The sequence below is a fragment of the Caretta caretta genome, chromosome 9 (assembly GCF_965140235.1).
Source record: "Caretta caretta isolate rCarCar2 chromosome 9, rCarCar1.hap1, whole genome shotgun sequence".
NCBI lineage: Eukaryota > Metazoa > Chordata > Testudines > Cheloniidae > Caretta > Caretta caretta.
In genome coordinates, this window is record NC_134214.1 from 58208420 (window position 1) to 58234032 (window position 25613).

General features: G+C 46.9%; 1 protein-coding gene across 3 annotated transcripts in view; it reads right to left on the reverse strand.

Annotated features, from left to right (window-relative positions):
* Positions 1–25613, reverse strand: part of F8 (coagulation factor VIII) — a 96114-nt gene that overhangs the window by 56133 nt on the left and 14368 nt on the right. For all 3 annotated transcript variants that reach the window (XM_075132342.1, XM_048863627.2, XM_048863626.2), the window contains exons 6-11: positions 23912–24007; positions 22054–22275; positions 20269–20536; positions 14495–14669; positions 3950–4043; positions 712–923 (exon numbers count right to left, since the gene is read on the reverse strand). In XM_075132342.1, the coding sequence (XP_074988443.1) occupies positions 712–923; positions 3950–4043; positions 14495–14669; positions 20269–20536; positions 22054–22275; positions 23912–24007 (1067 nt within the window). The remainder of the gene's footprint in view (positions 1–711; positions 924–3949; positions 4044–14494; positions 14670–20268; positions 20537–22053; positions 22276–23911; positions 24008–25613) is intronic.

A 25613-nucleotide genomic window follows, 5' to 3' on the forward strand; every position in this document is an offset into this window, starting at 1 on the left:
TGACCTTGGGCAAGTCACTTCCCCTCCCTGTGTCTCAGTTTCCCCATCTGTGCAATGGGGATAATGATCATGACTCCTTTGTAAAGTGCTTTGAGATCTATGGATGAAAAGAGCTAGGGATTATTATGATTATTATTCCAGAAACATTGAGATCTTTCAGTGGCAGGAGAGCATAGGTGTGAGTTACAATATGAATCATTTCATATAACTCAGCTGCTGCGTTTCTGTAACCTCAGCTCTGATCTCAAATATAAGGGCATCCCTTAGTAATGTAAGTTACCCATCATATGGATATATGACCAGGCACCTGACAGCAGAACCAGCTGTTCAGAGCAGGTAACCATATGTCTACACTGAAATCCAGGGGACAGACACGTGTTTTGTCAGTTCTGATTAATATTGGTGTCATGGAAAGTAAAGACTAAATTCTGCGGCCCTTTAACCAAGCAAATCTCCCACGTGAGCCAATGGGAGATTTGCCTACATAAGGGCTTTGGGATCTGTCCCTAAGGATGAAAAATTAGCAAGCAATGATGCATTATCACCATGGGAAAATTCAAATGTTGGGAAGCTGTGGTGCAGTGTCACTATGTCGCACTGCAATGGCTCTGTCCTGCAGCTCAGACAGACAAGGAATGGGACTCCAGCACACTTTGGCCACACCTCCACCTCCGCAATGGCAGGTGGTTACGCAGAAAGGGAAGAGCTCACCTGATTCCCTCTCTGATCCATCGATTCTTTAGAGCAGATCAAGAGGGGGCCGATGAGCCCCGAGGCTGTGTCTCGGACTGGGTTGATGGAGCTGTAGTAGAAATGGGTCAGGCAACGAGGATCTGAGCCAGCTGGCCCATCCTCAGTCGTCACTTTCCAGCTGTATTTGAATGACTGGCCAGGCTCAATAGGTATATTCTTCACATCTTTATCTAGTAACAGACAACCCCCAAAAGCAATTCATTAGCATTCATTCAGAGGAGGGGGTAATCCTACTTATAAAATGGGCTGCAGGAAGGAAGGGATTGAATGGGTCAAGTAGGAATCAAGATCATACAAGCATCCTGTAGAACCAACAGAAGGTCAAGGACAAGCATCTAGGTCCAGAAGCAACAGTACTTAGATTCCATGATTGGGGCTTCTTTTGTGGGGACTGCTGGCCCAACCCCAATCAGAGCTCCTGAAATCTCATGAGAAAGCCTGATCCCACAACACTTTCAGCCCAAGACCATGAGCCAACAAAGCATTCCCCTTCAGGAAGGGCACTTAAAGTTCAGCACACACTTAGGTGCTTTCCTGAATCAGGACCACATTTGCAAACCCAAAAGGCCTGTACAGTATGGCGGGAAGGTATGGAGACTTCTCTGGAGGTGCTAGTACTTGCCTGAGCCAAACAGAGCCAGGGATGAAAGGGAAGGTTTGTGCCTAATTTTGAAACCACTTATGAGTATCATGGGCTGAGTCTGATCTGAACTCAAATTTATCTGGGTTGTGTCTTGCTGAGTGGGGATTATAGGTGAAATGGCAAGGGAATAGATAGGGTGAAGAGTGATGCAGAGAAGGGCAGAATGACAAACAAATACAGAATAACTGTGAGAAAATAAGTTTGGCTAGAAGACAGAAAACGCTAACATCAAATAAATACCGTGATGATACCTCCTCAGGGCAATTGCTTATGCCCAATATGCTTCTGAAGGGGGCTCATCCACTCCTAATTAAGAGCCCAACTTGCTAGAAAAACTTGGATTTAATTGATCACCCTTAAATTATGGCACAACAATCATTAGGCAGAGATCCCACAAAGATAGGTGAGTGTTCTGCCAAATTTATAGCTGGGGAAACGGAGCCACCAAGCATGGACGTGACTTGCCAACAGTCACGCAGTGAGTCAGTGGCTGAGCCGGGAACAGAACCTAGCTGTCCTGGAGGAAGGCACTAGCTTAAATTAAAACATAGGGGGGGAAAAAAGGGGGAGCTTGCAAATCTGATCTAGTTTTATGAAACCTGAAGCCACTGGTTCCTCTCCTTTTCTTGGAGGTTCCCATCCCAGCTAGAAGCAGCAGCAGAGGATCTTGTTCATGCACTGCGATTGTTGCCCTAGATAGTTTTAATCCTTAAGGAAGAAAGAGGAGGGAGACAGAAGTGCATGATGCCCACCCAAGAATCACGATGGTTCCTAAGTAACAGTGTCTCCCAAAGATTCCCACCAGGCAGCAGTCCAGCAGTGTTTGGAAGGCCAGGTGGTAACCTAGCAACTGCACAGAGGAAAACAAGAAGCAGTACAAGGAGGGTAAGTTGAACCAGAGGGAAACCCCAAATTAAAGCAGAGCAGGAGAGCGCTTGTGTGCCCAGCTCACCCATCCTGGCAGCATCAGAACGGAGGATTCCTGCCCAGGGAGAATTTCACTGATGCCACAAAGGGCCTGATTCTGCCACCCTCACACTAATTTTACAACAGTGTTACTCTGCTGACTTCAATGCAATTACTCCTGATTTACACTGGTATAAATGAGATAAGAGTCCAATCCACTGAGCAGCATCTGACTGCGAAGCAGTCCTGTTGATTTCAGTACTGGTCACTGGGAAGGTGGCATAACTGGGTGGTTGTATTAAGTAAAATGGCAGGAGGAGGAGGATTAGTGATTATCATTGTCCCCAGTCAGATGGTCCAGCAGCTAGGGCACTAGCCAAGGGCTTGGGAGACCTTGGTTCAATTTTGCCACATTTCCTGTGTGACCTGGGGCAAGTTGCTCAGTGCCTCAGTTTCCCATGAGTACAATGGGAATAATAGCATGGCCCTGCCTCATACAGCTGTGTGAGGCTAAATACATTAAAAACTGTGAAATGCTTTGAGATCTACTGCTGAAAAGAGCTAGGCATTGATTATATAATAAAAATATTGCATTATCCTACAGCAATGGCTCAAAACACTGCAGCTGACAGCCATGTCACTACCTTACTACACCACTGCTAATAGAGCAGTGTTTTATGTTAAGGAATGTTGTAATAAATGCCAATTGATCATTCAAAACACTTTTAGAACTACACAAGTTTATTTAGTTGACTTTGCTTTAAGCTACCATTTAAACCCCATTTTATAGCTGTGTGGTTCCAGGAAGGTTTTTGGAAGGGCTGGTCAGTATGAAATGCCCAGGGAATGAGGAGAAAGTGAAATATACAAGGCATATGCTGATCACTGTGCATGGGATGGGAACGAATTCCCCCAGTGCACGTATATGGCATCGCTCACTAGAAGGTGCATTATAGCAGTGGGTATTTCCTTCCTACGAAGCATTGCTGGCCACAGCCAGAGGGGGATACTGACTTGGATGATCTGATATGCTAAAGAAATCCTGTGTAAAGACAAGGATGTCTGAGGCTCGGTGATTCCTCTGCTACTGATGAAGAACAGCAGCAGAGGGATCGGTTCTGTTGTCTGGAAGCATCATGAGGGAACATGAGACCATAGAGTGATCGTACATTGCAGAACTTCTGCAGAGGCAAGGAAACCCCATGAGGTTCCCTTTGTACAGCCTCCTCTGAATTCTGCCGTTGTGGGGCAGGGTTGGCCTCTCACTGGAAGCAGCAGGAGATCTGGACTCCAGAACATGCAGATCTTCTCAGATCTTGGGGGCCCTAGAGAGGCCAGAGCTATCTGCATGAGGGAGGACTCCACCCTGCCTCCTGGACCCCTTTGGCTGACCCTCAGTTCCCTGATCAACAGGACCTCTCCTGTCAGCCCCTGTCCTCAAAACCTCCCTGAAAGAGAGGGTTCCACAGTGCAGAGGGGTCTCTCCCCAAGAGTTAATGCAGTCTGAGAGGACATAAGTACCCAAGTACTTCGAATAGGTAAAACAACCCATTTACTGAGGGCTTCACAAAACTCTCCTGTTCTGAGGTATGTGATCTTTGCCAACAGCTCTGCTAAATTCCAGTGTCCTTCCTCAGCCAATCTCACCTTCAGAAGACTTCACTGGGTGATAGGAACTTATGCTGGTGAGCCCATGAGGGTAGATGTTGTAAGGCCGACTTGCTAGATTCTTGAACACAATCTGAAATGACAACACACAACAATAACACTTAGCGTCTATAGCCCTGTGTCTTCAAAGCTTTCCTTGTGGTCATTCACAGGCTCTGGTTCTAATGGGGGACTTCAATCACGCTGACATCTGCTGGGAGAACAATACAGCAGTGCACAGACAATCCAGGAAGTTTTTGGAGAGTGCTGGGGACAACTTCCTGGTACAAGTGCTGGAGGAACTGACTAGGGGCCATGTGTAACGGGTTGTATCACAGAAATCCCTTTGGGACTGCCACCTGATGTGCTTAGCCTACTTCTGAGCCTGTTTTCCCTGCCAGCTTGGGACTTCAGTGCCCTGCCTGGCTTGAGCTAGACATGCTAGCCTGCTACAAACACAGACCCAGGCCTGAACTACGTTCCCCAAAAGCTGCAGGCTTAACTGAAAATAGCTTAAGAAGTGCTCCTGTCTCCAGCACTCAGATACCCAACTCCCAATGGGGTCCAAACTCCAAATAAATCCGTTTTATCCTGTATAAAGCTTACACAGGGTAAACTCATAAATTGTTTGCCCTGTGTAACACTGATAGAGAGATATGCACAGCTGTTTGCCCTCCCCAGGTATTAATACATACTGTGGGTTAATTAATAAGTTAATATGATTTTATTAAATACAAAAAGCAGGATTTAAGTGGTTCCAAGTAATAACAGACAGAACAAAGTGAATTACCAAACAAAATAAAATAAAACACACAAGTCTAAGCCTAATACAGTAAGAAAGTGATTACAGATGAAATCTCACCCTCAGAGATGTTCCAATAAGCTTCATTTACAGACTAGTCTGCTTCTACTATGGGTCCAGCAATCACTCACACCCCTGTGGTTACTGTCCTTTGTTCCAGTTTCTTTCAGGTATCCTTTGGGGATGGAGAGGCTATCTCTTGAGACAGGTGAAGACAAAATGAGGGGTCTCCCAGGGCTTTATATAGTTTCTCTCTTGTAGGTGGAACCCCCTCGTTCCCCCTGTGTAGAATCCCCTCTACAAGATGGAATTTTGGAGTCACCTGGACAAGTCACATGTCCATGCATGACTTAGTTCTCTACAGGAATGTTCCCAGGAAAGCTCAGATGTGGATTGGCATCTATCAAAGTCTATTGTCAGCTTAAGTGTTTCTTGATTGGGCACTTACTCAAGAAGCTGAGCAAATGCTTCACTGAGGCTACTTAAAACAAACAAACAAGTACACAGTACACAGCTAATATTCATAACTATGAATACAAAAATGATACATACATACAAATAGGATGAATATATTCAGTAGATCATAACCTTTGCAGAGATATGTTACATGGCATATGTAGCGTAAAACATATTCCAGTTATGTTATATTTACATTCATAAGCATATTTCTACAAAGCATTATGGGGTGCAACGTCACACTGTGCTCCTCTTGACCTGCTGCTTACAAACAGGGAAGAATTGGTAGGGGAAGTAGAAGTGGGTGGCAACCTAGGCAGCAGTGACCATGAGATGGCTGAGTTCAGGATCCTGAAAAATGGAAGAAAGGAGAGTAGCAAAATACGGACTCTGGACTTCAGAAAAGCAGACTATGACTCCCTTAGGGAGCTGATGGGCAGGATCCCTGCGAGGCTAATATGAGGGGGCAAGGAGCCCAGGAGAGCTCACTGTATTTTAAAGAAGCCTTATTGAGGATGCAGGAACAAACCATCCTGATGTGCAGAAAGAATAGGAAATATGGCAGGCGACCAGATTGGCTTAACAGTGAAATCTTCGGTGAGCTTAAACTCAAAAAGGAAGCTTACAAGAAGTGGAAATTTGGACAGATGACTAGGGAAGAGTATAAAAATATTGCTCGAGCATGCAGGGGTGTAATCAGGAAGGCCAAGGCACAACTGGAGTTGCAGCTAGCAAGGGATGTGAAGGGTAACAAGAAGGGTTTCTACAGGTATGTTAGCAACAAGAAGAAGGTCAGGGAAAGTGTGAGACCCTTACTGAGTGGGGGAGGCAACATAGTGACAGATGATATGGAAAAAGCTGAAGTACTTAATGATTTTTTTGCCTCCGTCTTCACAGACAAAGCAGTTCCCAGACTGCTGCACTGGGCAACACAGCATGTGGAGTAGGTGAGCAGCCCTCAGTGGTGAAAGAACAGGTTAAGGACTATTTAGAAAAGCTGGACTTGCACAAGTCCATGGGTCCAGATCTAATGCATCCAAGGGTGCAGAGGGAGTTGGCTGATGTGATTGCAGAGCCATTGGCCACTATCTCTGAAACTTCGTGGCGATCAGGGGAGGTGCTGGACGATTGGAAAAAGGCAAATATAGTGCCCATATTTTAAAAAGAGAAAAAAGAGAACCTGGGGAACTACAGACCAGTCAGCCTCACTTCAGTCCCCGCCAAAATCATGGAGTAGGTCCTCAAGGAATCCATTTTGAAGCACTTGGAGGACAGGAAGGTGATCAGGAACAATCAACATGGATTCACCAAGGGAAAGTCATGCCTGACCAACCTGATTGTCTTCTACGATGAGATAACTGGCTCTGTGGATATGAGAAAAGCAGTGGAGGTGATATAGCTTGACTTTAGCCAAGCTTTTGATATGGTCTCCCACAGTATTCTTGCCAGCAAGTTAAAAAAGTATGGATTGGATGAATGGACTATAATGTGGATAGAAAGCTGGCTAGATTGTCAGGCTTAGTGGGTAGTGATCAACGGCTCAATGTCTAGCTGGCAGCCGGTATCAAGTGGAGTGCCCCAGGGGTTGGTCCTGGGGCCGGTTTTGTTCAACATCTTTATTAATGATCTGGATGATGGGATTAATTGCACCGTCAGCAGGTTCACAAATGACACTAAGCTGGAGGCAGAGGTAGATATGCTGGAGGGTTGGGATAGGGTCCAGAGTGACCTAGACAAATTGGAAGATTGCGCCAAAAGAAATCTGATGAGGTTCAACAAGGACAAGTGCAGAGTTCTGCACTTAGGGAATAATCCCATTCACTGCTACAGGCTACTGGCTAAGCAGCAGTTCTGCAGAAAAGGACCTGGGGTGACAGTGGACGAGAAGCTGGATATGAGTCAACAGTGTGCCCTTGTTGCCAAGAAGGCCAATGGCATACTGGGCTGTATTAGTAGGAGCATTGCCAGCAGATTGAGGGAAGTGATTATTCCCCTCTATTCGGCACTGGTGAGGCCACACCTCAAGTATTGTGTCCAGTTTTGGTCCCCCCACTACAGAAGGGATGTGGACAAATTGGAGAGAGTCCAGTGAAGGGCAATGAAAATGATCAGGGGGTTGGGGCACATGACTTACGAGGAGAGGCTGAGGGAACTAACAGCTAACAAAAGGAGTTTGCCTGGGATCTGCCTGAGAGGAGGTACGCTAAGGGCTGCATTAAGGAGGTTGTGTTGGTGAGTATCTGAGTGTTTGTTGTGAGGACAGTGTGATTGTGTGCTGTGTGCTTGATTGGTTGTTTGAAAAGGGTGGGAACTGGGTGTGCTTTGTTCCAGGTGAGCCTTAAGTGGGCCTGACTGCATAAAAAGCCAGTCAGTTGCAAACCAGCTGAGCAGCAAACAGCAGAGCAGCTAACAAAAGGAGTTTGCCTGGGGAGAGCCCACTGTGGCTTACATCTTGTCGGATTCTCTGAGTAATTACTACAACTCCTTAGGAAGCTCATAGAAGGAAGGTAACATGGATGGGGGGTGTTCAGCTGTTGTGACCTACACTGGATGTGCTATGTTTGTCTTTCTTCCACAGGACAGATGCGACTTTGTCTGTACAAAGTGCAAGCTGGTCTCCATACTGGAAGAGAAGGTTCAAGGTCTGGAGCAACAGGTATTGACCCTGCGGTGCATAAGAGAAACTGAAGATTTCCTGGACGGATGTCAGGATAGGCTTCTACGGGCACAAGGTTCTGAAGATTCAAAGTAGGCTGCACATTGGGGACAAAAGGATGGTGAAGAAATTTGGCATCATGTGACCTCCAGAAGAAAAAAGGGGAACGTCTATGTACCAGCAGGGCAGATAGAGGTAAGTAACCGTTTTCATATTATCTCCACAGGTACTAATGCGAAGAGTGGACCAGATGATACGTCTGAGGGAAGGGAGCAGAAAGAGACTCCGCCGATTGGAAGGCATGAGATGCACTGTCCTAGGGTTGGGGGTTCCACGACCACCGCTCCCAAGAGAAGGAGGCGGGTGGTGGTGGTCAGAGACTCTCTCCTCAGGGGGACTGAGTCATCTATCTGCTGCCCCAATCGGGAAAACCTAGAAGTCTGCTGCTTGCCAGGAGTTAAGATTGGCTATGTGACGGAGAGACTGCCGAGACTCATCAAGCCCTCGGATCGCTACCCCTTCCTGCTTCTTCACGTAGGCACCAATGATACTGCCAAGAATGACTTTGAGCGGATCACTGTGGACTACGTGGCTCTGGGAAGAAGGAAAAAGGAGTTTAAGGTGCAAGTGGTGTTCTCGTCCATCCACCCCATGGAAGGAAAAGGCCTGGGTAGAGACTGTCGAATCATGGAAGTCAACAAATGGCTACGCAGGTGGTGTCGGAGAGAAGGCTTTGGATTCTTTGACCATGGGATGGCGTTCCAAGAAGGAGTGCTAGGCAGAGACGGGCTCCACCTAACGAAGAGAGGGAATAGCATCTTCGCAAGCAGGCTGGCTAAGCTAGTGAGGAGGGCTTTAAACTAGGTTCACCGGGGGAAGGAGACCAAAGTTCTGAGGTAAGTGGGAAGTGGGATACAGGGAGGAGGCAGGAGCGCGTGAGAGGGGAGGGCTCCTGACTCATACTGAGAAAGAGGGGTGATCAGCAGGTTACCTCAAGTGCCTATATACAAATGCACGAAGCCTGGGAAACAAGCAGGGAGAACTGGAAGTCCTGGCACAGTCAAGGAATTATGATGTGATTGGAATAACAGAGACTTGGTGGGATAACTCACATGACTGGAGTACTGTCATGGATGGATATAAGCTGTTCAGGAAGGACAGGCAGGGCAGAAAAGGTGGGGGAGTTGCACTGTATGTAAGGGAGCAGTATGACTGCTCAGAGCTCAAGTATGAAACTGCAGAAAAACCTGAGAGTCTCTGGATTAAGTTTAGAAGTGTGAGCAACAAGGGTGATGTCATGGTGGGAGTCTACTATAGACCACCAGACCAGGGGGATGAGGTGGACGAGGCTTTCTTCCGGCAACTCGCAGAAGTTACAAGATCGCAGGCCCTTGTTCTCATGGGAGACTTCAATCACCCTGATAGCTGCTGGGAGAGCAATACAGCGGTGCACAGACACTCCAGGAAGTTTTTGGAAAATGTAGGGGACAATTTCCTGGTGCAAGTGCTGGAGGAATCAACTAGGGGCAGAGCTCTTCTTGACCTGCTGCTCACAAACTGGGAAGAATTAGTAGGGGAAGCAAAAGTGGATGGGAACCTGGGAGGCAGTGACCATGAAATGGTCGAGTTCAGGATCCTAACACAAGGAAGAAAGGAGAGCAGCAGAATACGGACCCTGGACTTCAGAAAAGCAGACTTTGACTCCCTCAGGGAACTGATGGGCAAGATCCCCTGGGAGAATAACATGAGGGGGAAAGGAGTCCAGGAGAGCTGGCTGTATTTTAAAGAATCCTTATTGAGGTTACAGGGACAAACCATCCCGACGTGTAGAAAGAATAGTAAATATGGCAGGCGACCAGATTGGCTTAACAGTGAAATCCTTGCTGCTCTTAAATACAAAAAAGAAGCTTACAAGAAGTGGAAGACTGGACAAATGACCAGGGATGAGTATAAAGATATTGCTCGGGCTTGCAGGAGTGAAATCAGGAAGGCCAAATCACACCTGGAGTTGCAGCTACCAAGAGATGTTAAGAGTAACAAGAAGGGTTTCTTCAGGTATGTTAGCAACAAGAAGAAAGTCAAGGAAATTGTGGGCCCCTTACTGAATGAGGGAGGCAACCTCGTGACAGAGGATGTGGAAAAAGCTAATGTACTCAATGCTTTCTTTGCCTCTGTCTTCACGAACAAGGTCAGCTCCCAGACTACTGCACTGGGCAGCACAGCATGGGGAGGAGGTGACCAGCCCTCTGTGGAGAAAGAAGTGGTTCGGGACTATTTAGAAAAGCTGGACGAGCACAAGTCCATGGGGCCGGATGCGCTGCATCCGAGAGTGCTAAAGGAGTTGGCGGATGTGATTGCAGAGCCATTGGCCATTATCTTTGAAAACTCATGGCGATCGGGGGAGGTCCCAGATGTCTGGAAAAGGCTAATGTAGTGCCCATCTTTAAAAAAGGGAAGAAGGAGGATCCTGGGAACTACAGGCCAGTCAGCCTCACCTCAGTCCCTGGAAAAATCATGGAGCAGGTGCTCAAGGAATCAATTCTGAAGCACTTAGAGGAGAGGAAAGTGATCAGGAACAGTCAGCATGGATTCACCAAGGGCAAGTCATGCCTGACTAATCTAATTGCCTTCTATGACAAGATAACTGGCTCTGTGGATGAAGGGAAAGCAGTGGACGTGTTGTTCCTTGACTTTAGCAAAGCTTTTGACACGGTCTCCCACAGTATTCTTGCCAGCAAGTTAAAGAAGTATGGGCTGGATGAATGGACTATAAGGTGGATAGAAAGCTGGCTAGATTGTCGGGCTCAATGGGTAGTGATCAATGGCTCCATGTCTAGTTGGCAGCCGGTATCAAGTGGAGTACCCCAGGGGTAGGTCCTGGGGCCGGTTTTGTTCAATATCTTCATAAATGATCTGGAGGATGGTGTGGATTGCACCTTCAGCAAGTTTGCAGATGACACTAAACTGGGAGGAGTGGTAGATACGCTGGAGGGTAGGGATAGGATACAGAGGGACCTAGACAAATGAGAGGATTGGGCCAAAAGAAATCTGATGAGGTTCAACAAGGACAAGTGCAGAGTCCTGCACTTAGGATGGAAGAATCCAATGCACCGCTACAGACTACGGACCGAATGGCTCGGCAGCAGTTCTGCAGAAAAGGACCTGGGGTGACAGTGGACGAGAAGCTGGATATGAGTCAACAGTGTGCCCTTGTTGCCAAGAAGGCCAATGGCATTTTGGGATGTATAAGTAGGGGCATTGCCAGCAGATCGAGGGACATGATCGTTCCCCTCTATTCGACATTGGTGAGGCCTCATCTGGAGTACTGTGTCCAGTTTTGGGCCCCACACTACAAGAAGGATGTGGAAGAATTGGAAAGAGTCCAGCGGAGGGCAACAAAAATGATTAGGGGACTGGAACACATGACTTATGAGGAGAGGCTGAGGGAACTGGGGATGTTTAGTCTTCAGAAGAGAAGAATGAGGGGGGATTTGGTAGCTGCTTTTAACTGCCTGAAAGGGGGTTCCAAAGAGGATGGCTCTAGACTGTTCTCAGTGGTAGCAGATGACAGAACAAAGAGTAATGGTCTCAAGTTGCAGTGGGGGAGATTTAGGTTGGATATTAGGAAAAACTTTTTCACTACGAGGATGGTGAAACACTGGAATGCGTTACCTAGGGAGGTGGTGGAATCTCCTTCCCTAGAAGTTTTTAAGGTCAGGCTTGACAAAGCCCTGGCTGGGATGATTTAGTCGGGGATCGGTCCTGCTTTGAGAAGGGGATTGGACTAGATGACCTCCTGAGGTCCCTTTCAACCCTGATATTCTTCGATTCTATGAACTGGGCTTGTTTAGTCTGCAGAAGAGAAGAGTGAGGGGGAATTTCATAGCAGCCTTCAATTACCTGAAGGGGGGTTCCAAAGAGGATGGAGCTAGGCTGTTCTCAGTGGTGGCAGGTGACAGAACAAGAAGCAATGGTCTCAAGTTGCAGTGGGGGAGGTCTAGGTTGGCTATTAGGAAACACTATTTCACTAGGAGGGTGGTGAAGCACTGGAATGGGTTACCTAGGGCGGAGGTGGAATCTCCATCCTTAGAGGTTTTTAAAGCCCGGCTTGACAAAGCCTTGGCTGGGATGATTTAGTTCGTGTCGGTCCTGCTTTGAGCAGGGGATTGGACTAGATGACCTCCTGAGGTCTCTTCCAACCCTAATACTCTATGATTCTATGATCTTCAGCATTGTCTCCATCTTTTCTGGATTGGTCTTAGGCACACTTTGCCTTGCTATTGCAGGGGGCCTCGGGCACTGGTGCACCTCAGTCCCTCCTGTTCTCTGTCTGTGGCACATAACAGTCTAGTCTTCTGTGGGCTGTGATACTTTGGTCTCATTTCAGTTGTCAGGTTTAGTGTGGGAGCGCTGGGTGGTGCTGGTGGCCTCTGATGGCTGAAGGTCAGACTAGATGATCCAGTGGGTCTCTTAGAATCATAGAATCATAGAATCATAGAATATAAGGGTTGGAAGGGACCCCAGAAGGTCATCTAGTCCAACCCCCTGCTCGAAGCAGGACCAATTCCCAGTTAAATCATCCCAGCCAGGGCTTTGCCAAGCCTGACCTTAAAAACCTCTAAGGAAGGAGATTCTACCACCTCCCTAGGTAACGCATTCCAGTGTTTCACCACCCTCATAGTGAAAAAGTTTTTCCTAATATCCAATCTAAACCTCCCCCACTGTAACTTGAGACCATTACTCCTCGTTCTGTCATCTGCTACCATTGAGAACAGTCTAGAGCCATCCTCTTTGGAACCCCCTTTCAGGTAGTTGAAAACAGCTATCAAATCCCCCCTCATTCTTCTCTTCTGCAGGCTAAACAATCCCAGCTCCCTCAGCCTCTCCTCATAACTCATATGTTCCAGACCCCTAATCATTTTTGTTGCCCTTCGCTGGACTCTCTCCAAATTATCCACATCCTTCTTGAAGTGTGGGGCCCAAAACTGGACACAGTACTCCAGATGAGGCCTCACCAATGTCGAATAGAGGGGAACGATCACGTCCCTCGATCTGCTTGCTATGCCCCTACTTATACATCCCAAAATGCCATTGGCCTTCTTGGCAACAAGGGCACACTGCTGACTCATATCCAGCTTCTCGTCCACTGTCACCCCTAGGTCCTTTTCCGCAGAACTGCTGCCTAGCCATTCGGTCCCTAGTCTGTAGCTGTGCATTGGGTTCTTCCGTCCTAAGTGCAGGACCCTGCACTTATCCTTATTGAACCTCATCAGATTTCTTTTGGCCCAATCCTCCAATTTGTCTAGGTCCTTCTGTATCCTATCCCTCCCCTCCAGTGTATCTACCACTCCTCCCAGTTTAGTATCATCCGCAAATTTGCTGAGAGTGCAATCCACACCATCCTCCAGATCATTTATGAAGATATTGAACAAAACCGGCCCCAGGACCGACCCTTGGGGCACTCCACTTGATACCGGCTGCCAACTAGACATGGAGCCATTGATCACTACCCGTTGAGCCCGACAATCTAGCCAGCTTTCTACCCACCTTGTAGTGCATTCATCCAGCCCATACTTCCTCAACTTGCTGACAAGAATACTGTGGGAGACTGTGTCAAAAGCTTTGCTAAAGTCAAGAAACAATACATCCATTGCTTTCCCTTCATCCACAGAACCAGTAATCTCATCATAGAAGGCGATTAGATGATTCTTCTGGCCTTAAACGCTATGATCCTGACTTTCTTTGAGGTCCCAGTTTCAGTCCGTCCGTGGAAGAGCATGGAAATAGCAGAATTGTTAGAGGGTAGGTAAATATTATTTAGACCCATTTTACAGATGGGAAAAGTGAGCCCCAGAGTGGCTGAGACTGATTTTTTAAAACATGGGTTCCCATAATTGGACACTGAATTCATAAGAGACTTGAATAAGTGGCCTGATTCACAGAGGTGCTGAGCACCCACAACTGCCATCCACCTCAAATGGGTGTGTGGCGTTTCTGAACATCTGCCCAATCAAATAAATATGGAGATAAGTGCCACCCGAGTTTGAAGTCTTTGGCCTCAGTTCCTTGCGGTCAGCTACACAGCAAATCAAAGAGACTAGAACTAGAATCCGCTGAATCATAACCTGTTCTCACCAGAAACCCACGCTGCCTCTTGCTAATGATAAACAAGTCAAGCAGCTGGTTAATAAAAGGGTACAATGAGATAGACTGTGCATATAAAGCAGCCTCCCCCAGGTACTGTACATCCTAAATTACCCGTGCAATCCACACATAGCTGGAGAAGACTGAAGGAAGGAAGTGAACTGTTGGGAGGCATGTACCATATATGGGTTAGGACGATTACTAAGCACAGCTGATTGCATTAAAGACAAGTCAAGAGCGTTGGGCCAAATCCATCCCATGTATATTTCCACTGAAGTCAATGAGGCTTTTACCTCTAGATTTCAGTAGCAATTGAAGGAAAGTCCTCTTCTCTGGTGGACTCTAGCCACTACAAGGGACTCAGTACAGAATCTGTGTTGGACCATAGGCATGAATAGAGAACCAGGAAGAAGAACAGTAATGAATCAGTAATGAGTTTACCCTTCCCATCCCTCTTACCAGAAAGCCGTCTCTCTTTTTTTCTTACCGTAAATTGATCCCCAACTTCTCCTTTAAGGACAGGTCCCAGAATTCCTGTGTCACGTTGATCTGATATCTTGCGGTTCTTAAAGGTCCCATCCCCATATTCCACAAACATCACCTTCTTATACTTTGAACCAATTCGCTGAGGACCAGCTTCCAGAAACTGACTTGTGTAACTTCTACAGGGGAGAGAGGGAAAGGAGAACTGAGTAAGCCCAGGCAGAATTGCCAGGGGTGGGCACAGGAGCTGATTTTTTACTATTATCACCATCATTATTATTATTAATAATTGTATAATAATAAATTTATTATCATGGTAGTGCACACAGGCCCCAATCATGGATCAGGGCCACATTGTACTAGGCATTGTACAGAAACAGGATGAAAAGGAAGTCCCTGCCCTGAAAAACAATGCAACAAAATACAACTTTTCCACAACCCTAAGACTGGATTCAAATGCAGGCTATCACTTCTATAAGAGAGGAAGCCTACACCAGATGGAGTTGTAGGACAGTGTTGACCAATATACAAGGGGCTAATTAATATATATATACCCTGGGGTATATATATATCACATTATCAATATGCATTATTCACACCAGATGTATTAATATGAATTAAGCACACAATATCAATATAACATTATATTGTATATATATAGTTCTAGCAGTTATATGGCCTAAAACGGCCTTTGTCTTTCTATAATCCTGTTCACTTATGCTAAGTATCCCATAACAGTTTGCAAAGCTGAAGTCAGCTTTGGAGTTAGAAAACAGCAAACTTGTCAAAGGCAAAATCCATTAATGTTCTGCCCTGGTACAGATACCTTCTTGGATCAAGAAAAGGAGTACGTGTGGCACCTTAGAGACTAACCAATTTATTTGAGCATGAGCTTTCGTGAGCTACAGCTCACTTCATCAGATGTTTACCGTGGAAACTGCAACAGACTTTATATACACACAGAGAATATGAAACAATACCTCCTCCCACCCCACTGTCCTGCTGGTAATAGCTTATCTAAAGTGATCAACAGGTGGGCCATTTCCAGCACAAATCCAGGTTTTCTCACCCTCCACCCCCCCACACAAATTCACTCTCCTGCTGGTGCTAGCCCATCCAAAGTGACAACTCTTTACATAATCAAGTCGGGCTATTTCCTGCATAGATCCAGGTTTTCTCACATCCCCCCCACCCCCATACACACACAAACTCACTCTCCTGCTGGTAATAGCTCATCTAAACTGACCACTCTCCAAGTTTAAATCCAAGTTAAACCAGAACATCTGGGGGGGGGGGGTAGGAAAAAACAAGAGGAAACAGGCTACCTTGCATAATGACTTAGCCACTCCCAGTCTCTATTTAAGCCTAAATTAATAGTATCCAATTTGCAAATGAATTCCAATTCAGCAGTTTCTCGCTGGAGTCTGGATTTGAAGTTTTTTTGTTTTAAGATAGCGACCTTCATGTCTGTGATTGCGTGACCAGAGAGATTGAAGTGTTCTCCGACTGGTTTATGAATGTTATAATTCTTGACATCTGATTTGTGTCCATTTATTCTTTTACGTAGAGACTGTCCAGTTTGACCAATGTACATGGCAGAGGGGCATTGCTGGCACATGATGGCATATATCACATTGGTGGATGTGCAGGTGAATGAGCCTCTGATAGTGTGGCTGATGTTATTAGGCCCTGTGATGGTGTCCCCTGAATAGATATGTGGGCACAATTGGCAACGGGCTTTGTTGCAAGGATAAGTTCCTGGGTTAGTGGTTCTGTTGTGTGGTATGTGGTTGTTGGTGAGTATTTGCTTCAGGTTGCGGGGCTGTCTGTAGGCAAGGACTGGCCTGTCTCCCAAGACTTGTGAGAGTGTTGGGTCATCCTTTAGGATAGGTTGTAGATCCTTAATAATGCGTTGGAGGGGTTTTAGTTGGGGGCTGAAGGTGACCGCTAGTGGCGTTCTGTTATTTTCTTTGTTAGGCCTGTCCTGTAGTAGGTAACTTCTGGGAACTCTTCTGGCTCTATCAATCTGTTTCTTTACTTCTGCAGGTGGGTATTGTAGTTGTAAGAAAGCTTGACAGAGATCTTGTAGGTGTTTGTCTCTGTCTGAGGGGTTGGAGCAAATGCGGTTGTATCGCAGAGCTTGGCTGTAGACGATGGATCGTGTGGTGTGGTCAGGGTGAAAGCTGGAGGCATGCAGGTAGGAATAGCGGTCAGTAGGTTTCCGGTATAGGGTGGTGTTTATGTGGCCATTGTTTATTAGCACTGTAGTGTCCAGGAAGTGGATCTCTTGTGTGGACTGGACCAGGCTGAGGTTGGTGGTGGGATGGAAATTGTTGAAATCATGGTGGAATTCCTCAAGGGCTTCTTTTCCATGGGTCCAGATGATGAAGATGTCATCAATATAGCGCAAGTAGAGTAGGGGCTTTAGGGGACGAGAGCTGAGGAAGCGTTGTTCTAAATCAGCCATAAAAATGTTGGCATACTGTGGGGCCGCAATGCCCCTCTGCCATGTACATTGGTCAAACTGGACAGTCTCTACGTAAAAGAATAAATGGACACAAATCAGATGTCAAGAATTATAACATTCATAAACCAGTCAGAGAACACTTCAATCTCTCTGGTCACGCAATCACAGACATAAACCTACTGACCGCTATTCCTACCTGCATGCCTCCAGCTTTCACCCTGACCACACCACACGATCCATCGTCTACAGCCAAGCTCTGCGATACAACCGCATTTGCTCCAACCCCTCAGACAGAGACAAACACCTACAAGATCTCTGTCAAGCTTTCTTACAACTACAATACCCACCTGCAGAAGTAAAGAAACAGATTGATAGAGCCAGAAGAGTTCCCAGAAGTTACCTACTACAGGACAGGCCTAACAAAGAAAATAACAGAACGCCACTAGCGGTCACCTTCAGCCCCCAACTAAAACCCCTCCAACGCATTATTAAGGATCTACAACCTATCCTAAAGGATGACCCAACACTCTCACAAGTCTTGGGAGACAGGCCAGTCCTTGCCTACAGACAGCCCCGCAACCTGAAGCAAATACTCACCAACAACCACATACCACACAACAGAACCACTAACCCAGGAACTTATCCTTGCAACAAAGCCCGTTGCCAATCGTGCCCACATATCTATTCAGGGGACACCATCACAGGGCCTAATAACATCAGCCACACTATCAGAGGCTCGTTCACCTGCACATCCACCAATGTGATATATGCCATCATGTGCCAGCAATGCCCCTCTGCCATGTACATTGGTCAAACTGGACAGTCTCTACGTAAAAGAATAAATGGACACAAATCAGATGTCAAGAATTATAACATTCATAAACCAGTCGGAGAACACTTCAATCTCTCTGGTCACGCAATCACAGACATGAAGGTCGCTATCTTAAAACAAAAAACTTCAAATCCAGACTCCAGCGAGAAACTGCTGAATTGGAATTCATTTGCAAATTGGATACTATTAATTTAGGCTTAAATAGAGACTGGGAGTGGCTAAGTCATTATGCAAGGTAGCCTGTTTCCTCTTGTTTTTTCCTACCCCCCCCCCCCCCGATGTTCTGGTTTAACTTGGATTTAAACTTGGAGAGTGGTCAGTTTAGATGAGCTATTACCAGCAGGAGAGTGAGTTTGTGTGTGTATGGGGGTGGGGGGGGATGTGAGAAAACCTGGATCTATGCAGGAAATAGCCCGACTTGATTATGTAAAGAGTTGTCACTTTGGATGGGCTAGCACCAGCAGGAGAGTGAATTTGTGTGGGGGGGTGGAGGGTGAGAAAACCTGGATTTGTGCTGGAAATGGCCCACCTGTTGATCACTTTAGATAAGCTATTACCAGCAGGACAGTGGGGTGGGAGGAGGTATTGTTTCATATTCTCTGTGTGTATATAAAGTCTGTTGCAGTTTCCACGGTAAACATCTGATTAAGTGAGCTGTAGCTCACGAAAGCTCATGCTCAAATAAATTGGTTAGTCTCTAAGGTGCCACACGTACTCCTTTTCTTTTTGCGAATACAGACTAACACGGCTGTTCCTCTGAAACCTTCTTGGATCAGTATCTGAAGTGCTAATAAAGAAGGTACAGAACAAGTTAAGGAATGGGGACAAACTGATGTTTGGGTTTTAGTGAAGTGTGAAGGGGTTTGTAACCTCTAAAATCATCCAAAAATACTACCAGCTGAAACATGTAGCTCTGGGAGCATACCTTCTATGTAAGGTGAATTTAACAACAATACGGCATCCCAGAAATTGGTATCGTATTGAACCATTTTTCCGGTATTGGCTTTTAGCAATAAATCTGGCTGATAATGGTTACTGGACTCCTGAGTCTATTTCATAACAGACCCAAGTGTGGGCACGCTATTGACTACACAATTTAACAACAAGAGGTTCGTTAACCGTGTCCGGTCCTGGCAGCAACTGGTTACTGTAGCAAAGCAGTGAGCGTGGCACTTGCCCACATGTGCTGGGGTCACTGCCAGATGTGCCAAAATCACATGACCGAGTAACTACTTTGTTTGGCCAAGGCAGCATCCTCTTACTGCCCTGACAGCAAGCCTTGACCCTGATCTGGAAGGACCCCCTCTATTAGCCCATTCAGCCCTCGGCTTCCCTGCAGACAAGGGGCCCAGTCAGTGCTAACTGGGAAAGTGAGTTTTGAGAGGTTGATACTTGTCTTTTGGGGGCTGGGCTGAGACTCTCCATGGGAAAGCAAAACCCTGTGACCCTGCTTAATACCCAAGCAAGCTTGCGTGAGTAGAGCGAGTGGGATGAATGGTGACAACTGTCACTACCAGGCAGTGCTGAGTAAGACACTGCTATGATAGAATTCTCAGATTACTGCTACCCAGAAGGAAGTGGAGCATCATTAGGGGCTAATCTTGTCTTGTATCTGGTACAGATCCATCCTCTCAGGACAATGCAATCACATCTCTCATCTGCAAAAATATAGGGCCAAAGGGATCCCTGGTGTATCTCCACTGAAACCAGCAGAGTGGTAGCACAGGAGCACACATGGCTCACCATGGCACCCTCACAGTTTAAGAGGGCAAGGTGGGCTGGGTATTTCAGCACCAACTACAGAACCCTCTGTTCGGAGGACTTGCACCTCACAGTTCCCTCTAGAACTCTACCTGTGCTACTGGTAAGTGGCTTGTGGAAAGCTAGTGACTACTGGTACAGTAGATCAATCAATTCCCTTTCTCCCAGGAGCTGACTCTGTCGTTTCCATACCCTTCCCAACCTTTGGCAAGGGACCAAACGGAGCCCCATGCTCCGGTACTGTGCATGCTGCCTCGGGCTATATTAGATTGCTCACCCAGCCTTTATTCTGGGGTAGTCCTTTTTGCCATGATGTTGATGGTATTGTCTAATATAATACTCCCTCAGATAGGATTCTTAATGACAACAGTTCCCTTTAGATCAGGTTCCATGGGCAGAAAGTAAACCACATTATGGCTTTGGTGACTTGTATGGCTCAGCCTACCATCTGCCAGCAGCAAGGAATATGGCTTAAATATAAGGGCTAAACTCAGCTCTCACTCCCCTGAGGTTGGGCGAGTATACCTAAGAGAAAAACTTAGCCCACTCTCTTCTTGTCCTGAGCCTAATGAGGAAGAAGTAAGCAGCTGTTGGAAAGGGTCTGGTTGAGGCTTCATGGTGGTTTGAGAAAGAGAAAGAAAACTCAGAGGGGGGAAAAGGGAACAGCTGGCCAAGCCTGTACTTGCCCCATTCCCTGGCCATGCTAACATGCTCTCACCTGTCCAAATAAGTGGGCATTATTGGGGCATAGTCCCAATCCACCTCCTCAGCTGCAATGTAATGGATCCAGGTCACAGGTTCCTGCTTGGCGAAAGCACGTGCGCCAATCGAGGGGGAAGAGTCACTCTCATCAAACATAATCACTGTGTTGTCCAGATCATAGCTGTCATCATAATAGTCTTCCTCTGGTGCATCTATGGCCAGCCTCATCTTCATCTTGGGCTCTTCCAGGCAGACTTCCACACTGATGTATGCTTCCATGCCAGCTGGATTCAAATGGGCCAGGCAGAAACATCAATGTCTGTCTGTCTGTCTCACTCACTCACAGCTCTGGATATTGTTTCACTAGTATCTCCGGTTTACCTGCCTCTACATCAGATGGACATACAGCTACCTAGCCCTATTATATCTGTCTTGGTAAGTAGGTTGATGTGGAGAGACAGATGAGGATAGTGATTAGGAGAGGAATTAGATAGGTTAGTAGAGGAGGGCAGGGATTTATACGTATGTATCCATAGATGACATAAGACAAATGTACAGCCAACAGACTCCAGTGCAACCAGATGGGAGAGGCATTACAGCCACTACGTCTGCAAAGACAGAATTAATTATACCAATGATCATTTAAGGAGCTCTATAACACACACTCTACATTGAGGCCTGGGTTAGCTTCCAATTAATTGCTGCAGACTTCTGGAGAAATTTGTGTTGTTCTTTTTGCTTCTTGAAATAACACAGGCAAAAACAAATCTGGGACAGATTCTGGACCAAATTCAGAGATGACGCTAAATAATTCCAGGTGGGCCTCAGTAATTCTCCTCCCTCTTACACCTGTATTATACTGGTATAATACCACTGGCATTCATGGAATCACTCCTGATTTATCCAGTGTAAGGGAGAGGACACTGCTTTAATTTTACAGCCCATTAGACTTCTAAGATGTGCTTATTTCCTGACTTACACATCCACTCATCAATTTGTAACCAACAGCAGAAGTTCTGAGTTTCCCGCAGGCCTAAAGGAGTCGAAGATGGCAAATCTCACAAATCTAATGGCTGGAAGAGAGGATGGTAGCAAGAAAAGCAGTAGGCAGGGGTAAGAAGGTGCAGAGGCACCGACTTCCTGAGTTCCTAGAGGGTGCTCAACCCTGTTCCACTCCAGGCCTAGCCCCCACTCCACCTCTTCCCCCAAGCCCTGCGCCCACCCCGCCTCTTCCCCCCCGTTCCGCCCCGCCTCTTCCTGCCCCCACTCTTTCCCCTCCTCCCCAACGCCTCGTGCATGCCGCTGAACAGCTGATCCTCGGCGGGCAGGAGGCACTGGGGGGAGGAAGAAGAGCTGATCGGCAGGGCTGCTGGTGGGTGCTGAGCATAGGGTGAGCAGATGTCCTGATTTTATAGGGACGGTCCCAATTTTTGGGTCTTTTTCTTATATAGGATTCTATTATCCCCCAACCCCTGTCCGATTTTTCACATTTGCTGTCTGGTCACTCTAGCTGAGCACCCATTTTCTTTTTTCCGTGGGTGCTCCAGCCCCAGAGTGCCCACAGAGTTGGTGCCTATGAAAAGGTGTAAGTTAAATAGCCCCACTCCCACTTTCAGCTCCTCAGTGTGCCAATTACATCAACCTTAGACCCCCTTGCAGATCAATAGAGGGGGTGTGACTGGGTCTAGGCGAGTCTAACTGAGCATGAGGGAGCTGTGAGTCTTGTCACCTCACACATCTCTGATTTCAGCCCATCCTCTCTCTCCTGATCCCTCCCAGTCTGATGGCTGGTGGATGTTACCTTGCTGGTGGGCCGGGATTTGACAAAACATTAGGAACCTGCCGCTGGTGGTGGGCATGGTCTGAGCGGTGAGGAAGGTGGCCGGTGAGATTTCTAAGGTTGTATGCCGGTGGCTCCTCACCAAGAATGTGTGGCCCTCAAAGAAAATAGAGTGCACTTCCGGGGCAGTACCCAGCCCAATGACGTGCCAATAGACTGGTCTTTTCTGGCACAATTGGAGATCTGCCAGAAAGGGAGGGGAAATGCACCAATGAGAGAACAGCTCATAGAATCACACAGTTATAGCCTCCACTCCACCCAGAGACACCAATGGGCCAACCCCTGACAGGTGCTAAGCTCTGGAAACCTGTCGTGCCAGGATCTCTGACTTCTGTTGGGTCTTATGCAGGAGGTCAGACTAGATGATCATAATGGTCCTTTGTGACCTTAAAATCTATACACTTTTTCTTTTAAAGAAATTTTGCATTCTGGAGCAGTTATCCAGCAAAGGGAAAACTCTGCAATCATGAAATGTATGGGGCCCTGCTTATGATTCATTTTGCATCATATGGCACATTGTCCAGCAAGGGGAACATACCACATAAAGTGGCTGTTCCTTGACTCCTCCCTCCTGCTGACCACCCTCGCAATCACACAGAGATCAGCTCATGCATTGCTGGCCACCGTTTTTTTGAAGCAGCTGGTACTGGTCACTGTTGGAGACAGGATACCAGGGGGGAGGGATAGCTCAATGGTTTGAGCATTAGCCTGCTAAATCCAGGGTTGTGAGTTCAATCCCTGAGGGGGCCATTTAGGGACCTGGGCCAAAAATTGGGGATTAGTCCTGCTTTGAGCAGGGGGTTGGATTAGATGACCTCCTGAGGTCCTTTCCAACCCTGGTATTCCATGATTCTATGAACTGCAGATGCTCAACACCTCTCAGAATCTGGCCCAGGGGAGCAAGGACTGAGCAAAAAAAGAGGGACCAATCCTGAAGTGAATGGGAGTTTTGCCATTGACTTTAATGGGAGATGGGGTCAGGCCCTGATTAGGGACTTCAAGTTCTGGCCCATAGGAATTAGGGATGGAAAGGACTCTCCATCTGGAAACAGTTGTTGTTCCTCTTCACTTCTCCCCCTGCTTTTTCCTCAGGCAGACTTTTGGGATACAATTCTTGACTCTGCATCGGTAAAGACACCTGGGCACTTTGCCGCTAACTACCATGGGAGTGTGACTGGGCCCTTCAAGATGGAATCGAGATAAAATATTGCTGTGTTGTCTACTCCATCCCTGGTCAGTGCTGGATTGTCCCCTGATATATTTCCTCAGTGCTCCCTTTACGCTAGTGTTAGAGATCCCCAGCGCTGAGACTGCCACCCGTTCATTAGTATAGTGCGGAAAGACTACAAGCAGGGCCCAGTGTGCTACACTCAGTGCAAACTCTAGTAGGAGACAGTCCCTACCCTGGAGAGCTCCCAGGGTAAATAAGACAGACAAAGGGATCCCTAGGGAGGCTAATGCACAGCCTAGCAGATCATAGAATATCAGGGTTGGAAGGGACCTCAGGAGGTCATCTAGTCCCACCTCCTGCTCAAAGCAGGACCAATCCCCAATTTTTGCCCTGATCCTAAATGGCGCTCTTAAGGATTGAACTCACAATCCTGGGTTTAGCAGGCCAATGCTCAAACCACTGAGCTATCATTCCCTCTAGTGTCACCCTCAGGAATTTTTTCCTGGCTTCCAGTCTAAATATCCCTTCTCTTCAGGTGACCCTATAATCCTGTTGTGCCACTCTAAGCAATCTCCCTCCTGCACTGCTCCCAGACCCTCCTTCTCCCTCATCCTCCCTTCACTTCCCACACTCCTCAGCATCCAGTACCGGGCAGAGAGCCGTTGATATAGCCGTTGATAGCATGCAGCTGAGCCAAGGACCGAGGAGTTCCTGTGCGGTTGGGCTCTGGGTACCAGCTCTTCCCTGGGGAGAGAGACAAAGAAGTTCAGCTGGAGAGTTTTTAGCCAAATGCAATTCATGGTGTGTGATCTACTGCGAGAGCTGAGGCCTCAGCGTCTGGAGCCTTGGAATCCTGGAGTGGGCAGCAGTGTGCTCTCGGGTGAGAGCCCCTCACGCTGGCACTCAGTCCCTCAACTGTTCATTCTCCTAAACTGGGGGCGCCAGGTCATGCGGCCAGGCCTTTCCAGGTCACAATCAAGCTGCTGGTCAAACACTATTTTTTATTCTGATTGATTTATCCTGTCTGGTTGGATGTGCTGGGTCCAGCGTGTTTCTGTGAAGGACAGGGCTCCTTCAGAGCTCTGTCTTCAGTATATTTGGAGTGACTGCAGCACAGCACCTACACACTGTTGTTCTGGGTGCTAATCAGTGAGGCCTTGATGCAGCAAAGCAACTCAAGGACATGCATGACTTGCAGCATGTGATGTCAGCGGGACAAGTTAAAGTTAAGCATGTACCAAAGTGCTTTGCTGGGTCAGGGCCTTAGCACTTGGATACTGTGATGATGTGTGGATTCCAATTCCCTGAGATAGCGAGATACTTAGATTACATAGAGGCAGTGTATGGGGGCCGGGGGGGGGGGGGGTATGGCACTAGATAGATAGCTAGATTCAATTTGATAGGGTTGTCAAGGCTGATTCCCCACTCTGGCACTTCAAGTGCAGAAGGTCGGGGCCCACAAGGATGCTAAAAATTAATACTTGCCACTCCAGGCTTGTATTAAACTGCCAAGGTTACAGCTTTTTTCTGACCTTGGATTGGTAAACCACCCAAGTGCAAAACCACTCTGATAAACCAGGAAGGTGCACTTGGGAATTCCTTCCTGTGGGGTACCCTCAAGCCCTTTCAGACCCTCCTCCAGAGAAGAGCTGAGGAAGAAAACAAAGAAAATCAGCTGTTGCTACCAGCTAATAAAGAACAACAACATGTGCACAAACCTCTTAAGACACAGAACTCTAAACCGGTTCTTAAAAAAGGTAAATTTTATTAAAAAAGAAAGAAAGAAAATACATCTGAAAGCTCCAGCTATTGCTAGATTTAAAAAGAGCAAATACAAGAATTAAGCATTAAAAATAGCTCTCTTGAGGTCCAGCTTAAAGGTTAAAAGCAAAACAAAAACACGTGGGGTTAGCACAGAGGAATCCACAAGCCATAAAAAATAAAAGGGATAAACCTAATCCCGTCTTTCTAGACACTTCCTAATCTACTTACATATCTGGGGTTTTAGATGAGTAGCTTCTAGGTATGATACTGATGATTTTTCATACCTGGCCCAAAGCTTCTTACAGCATCACTGCTCCCTCTCTGCTTCTCCCCAAGAACAACAACAGAGAGATAAAAGGGGAGTCTTGTTTCAATTTTAAAAAGTTCTAGCCTTCCCATTGGCTCTTTTGGCCAGGTGCCCACTCACTTCCTTTTACCTATGCATCGCAGTGAGACTTTTAATCCTTTACAGGTAAAGCAAGTAGAGAACGGCAACCGAGAGGGATTTTATAGCTAACTGGTTGGCTGCGTCCATAAAAGGGAGCCCCCCCCCACACTTCATTTATCACAAGGGTGTATGGCACTA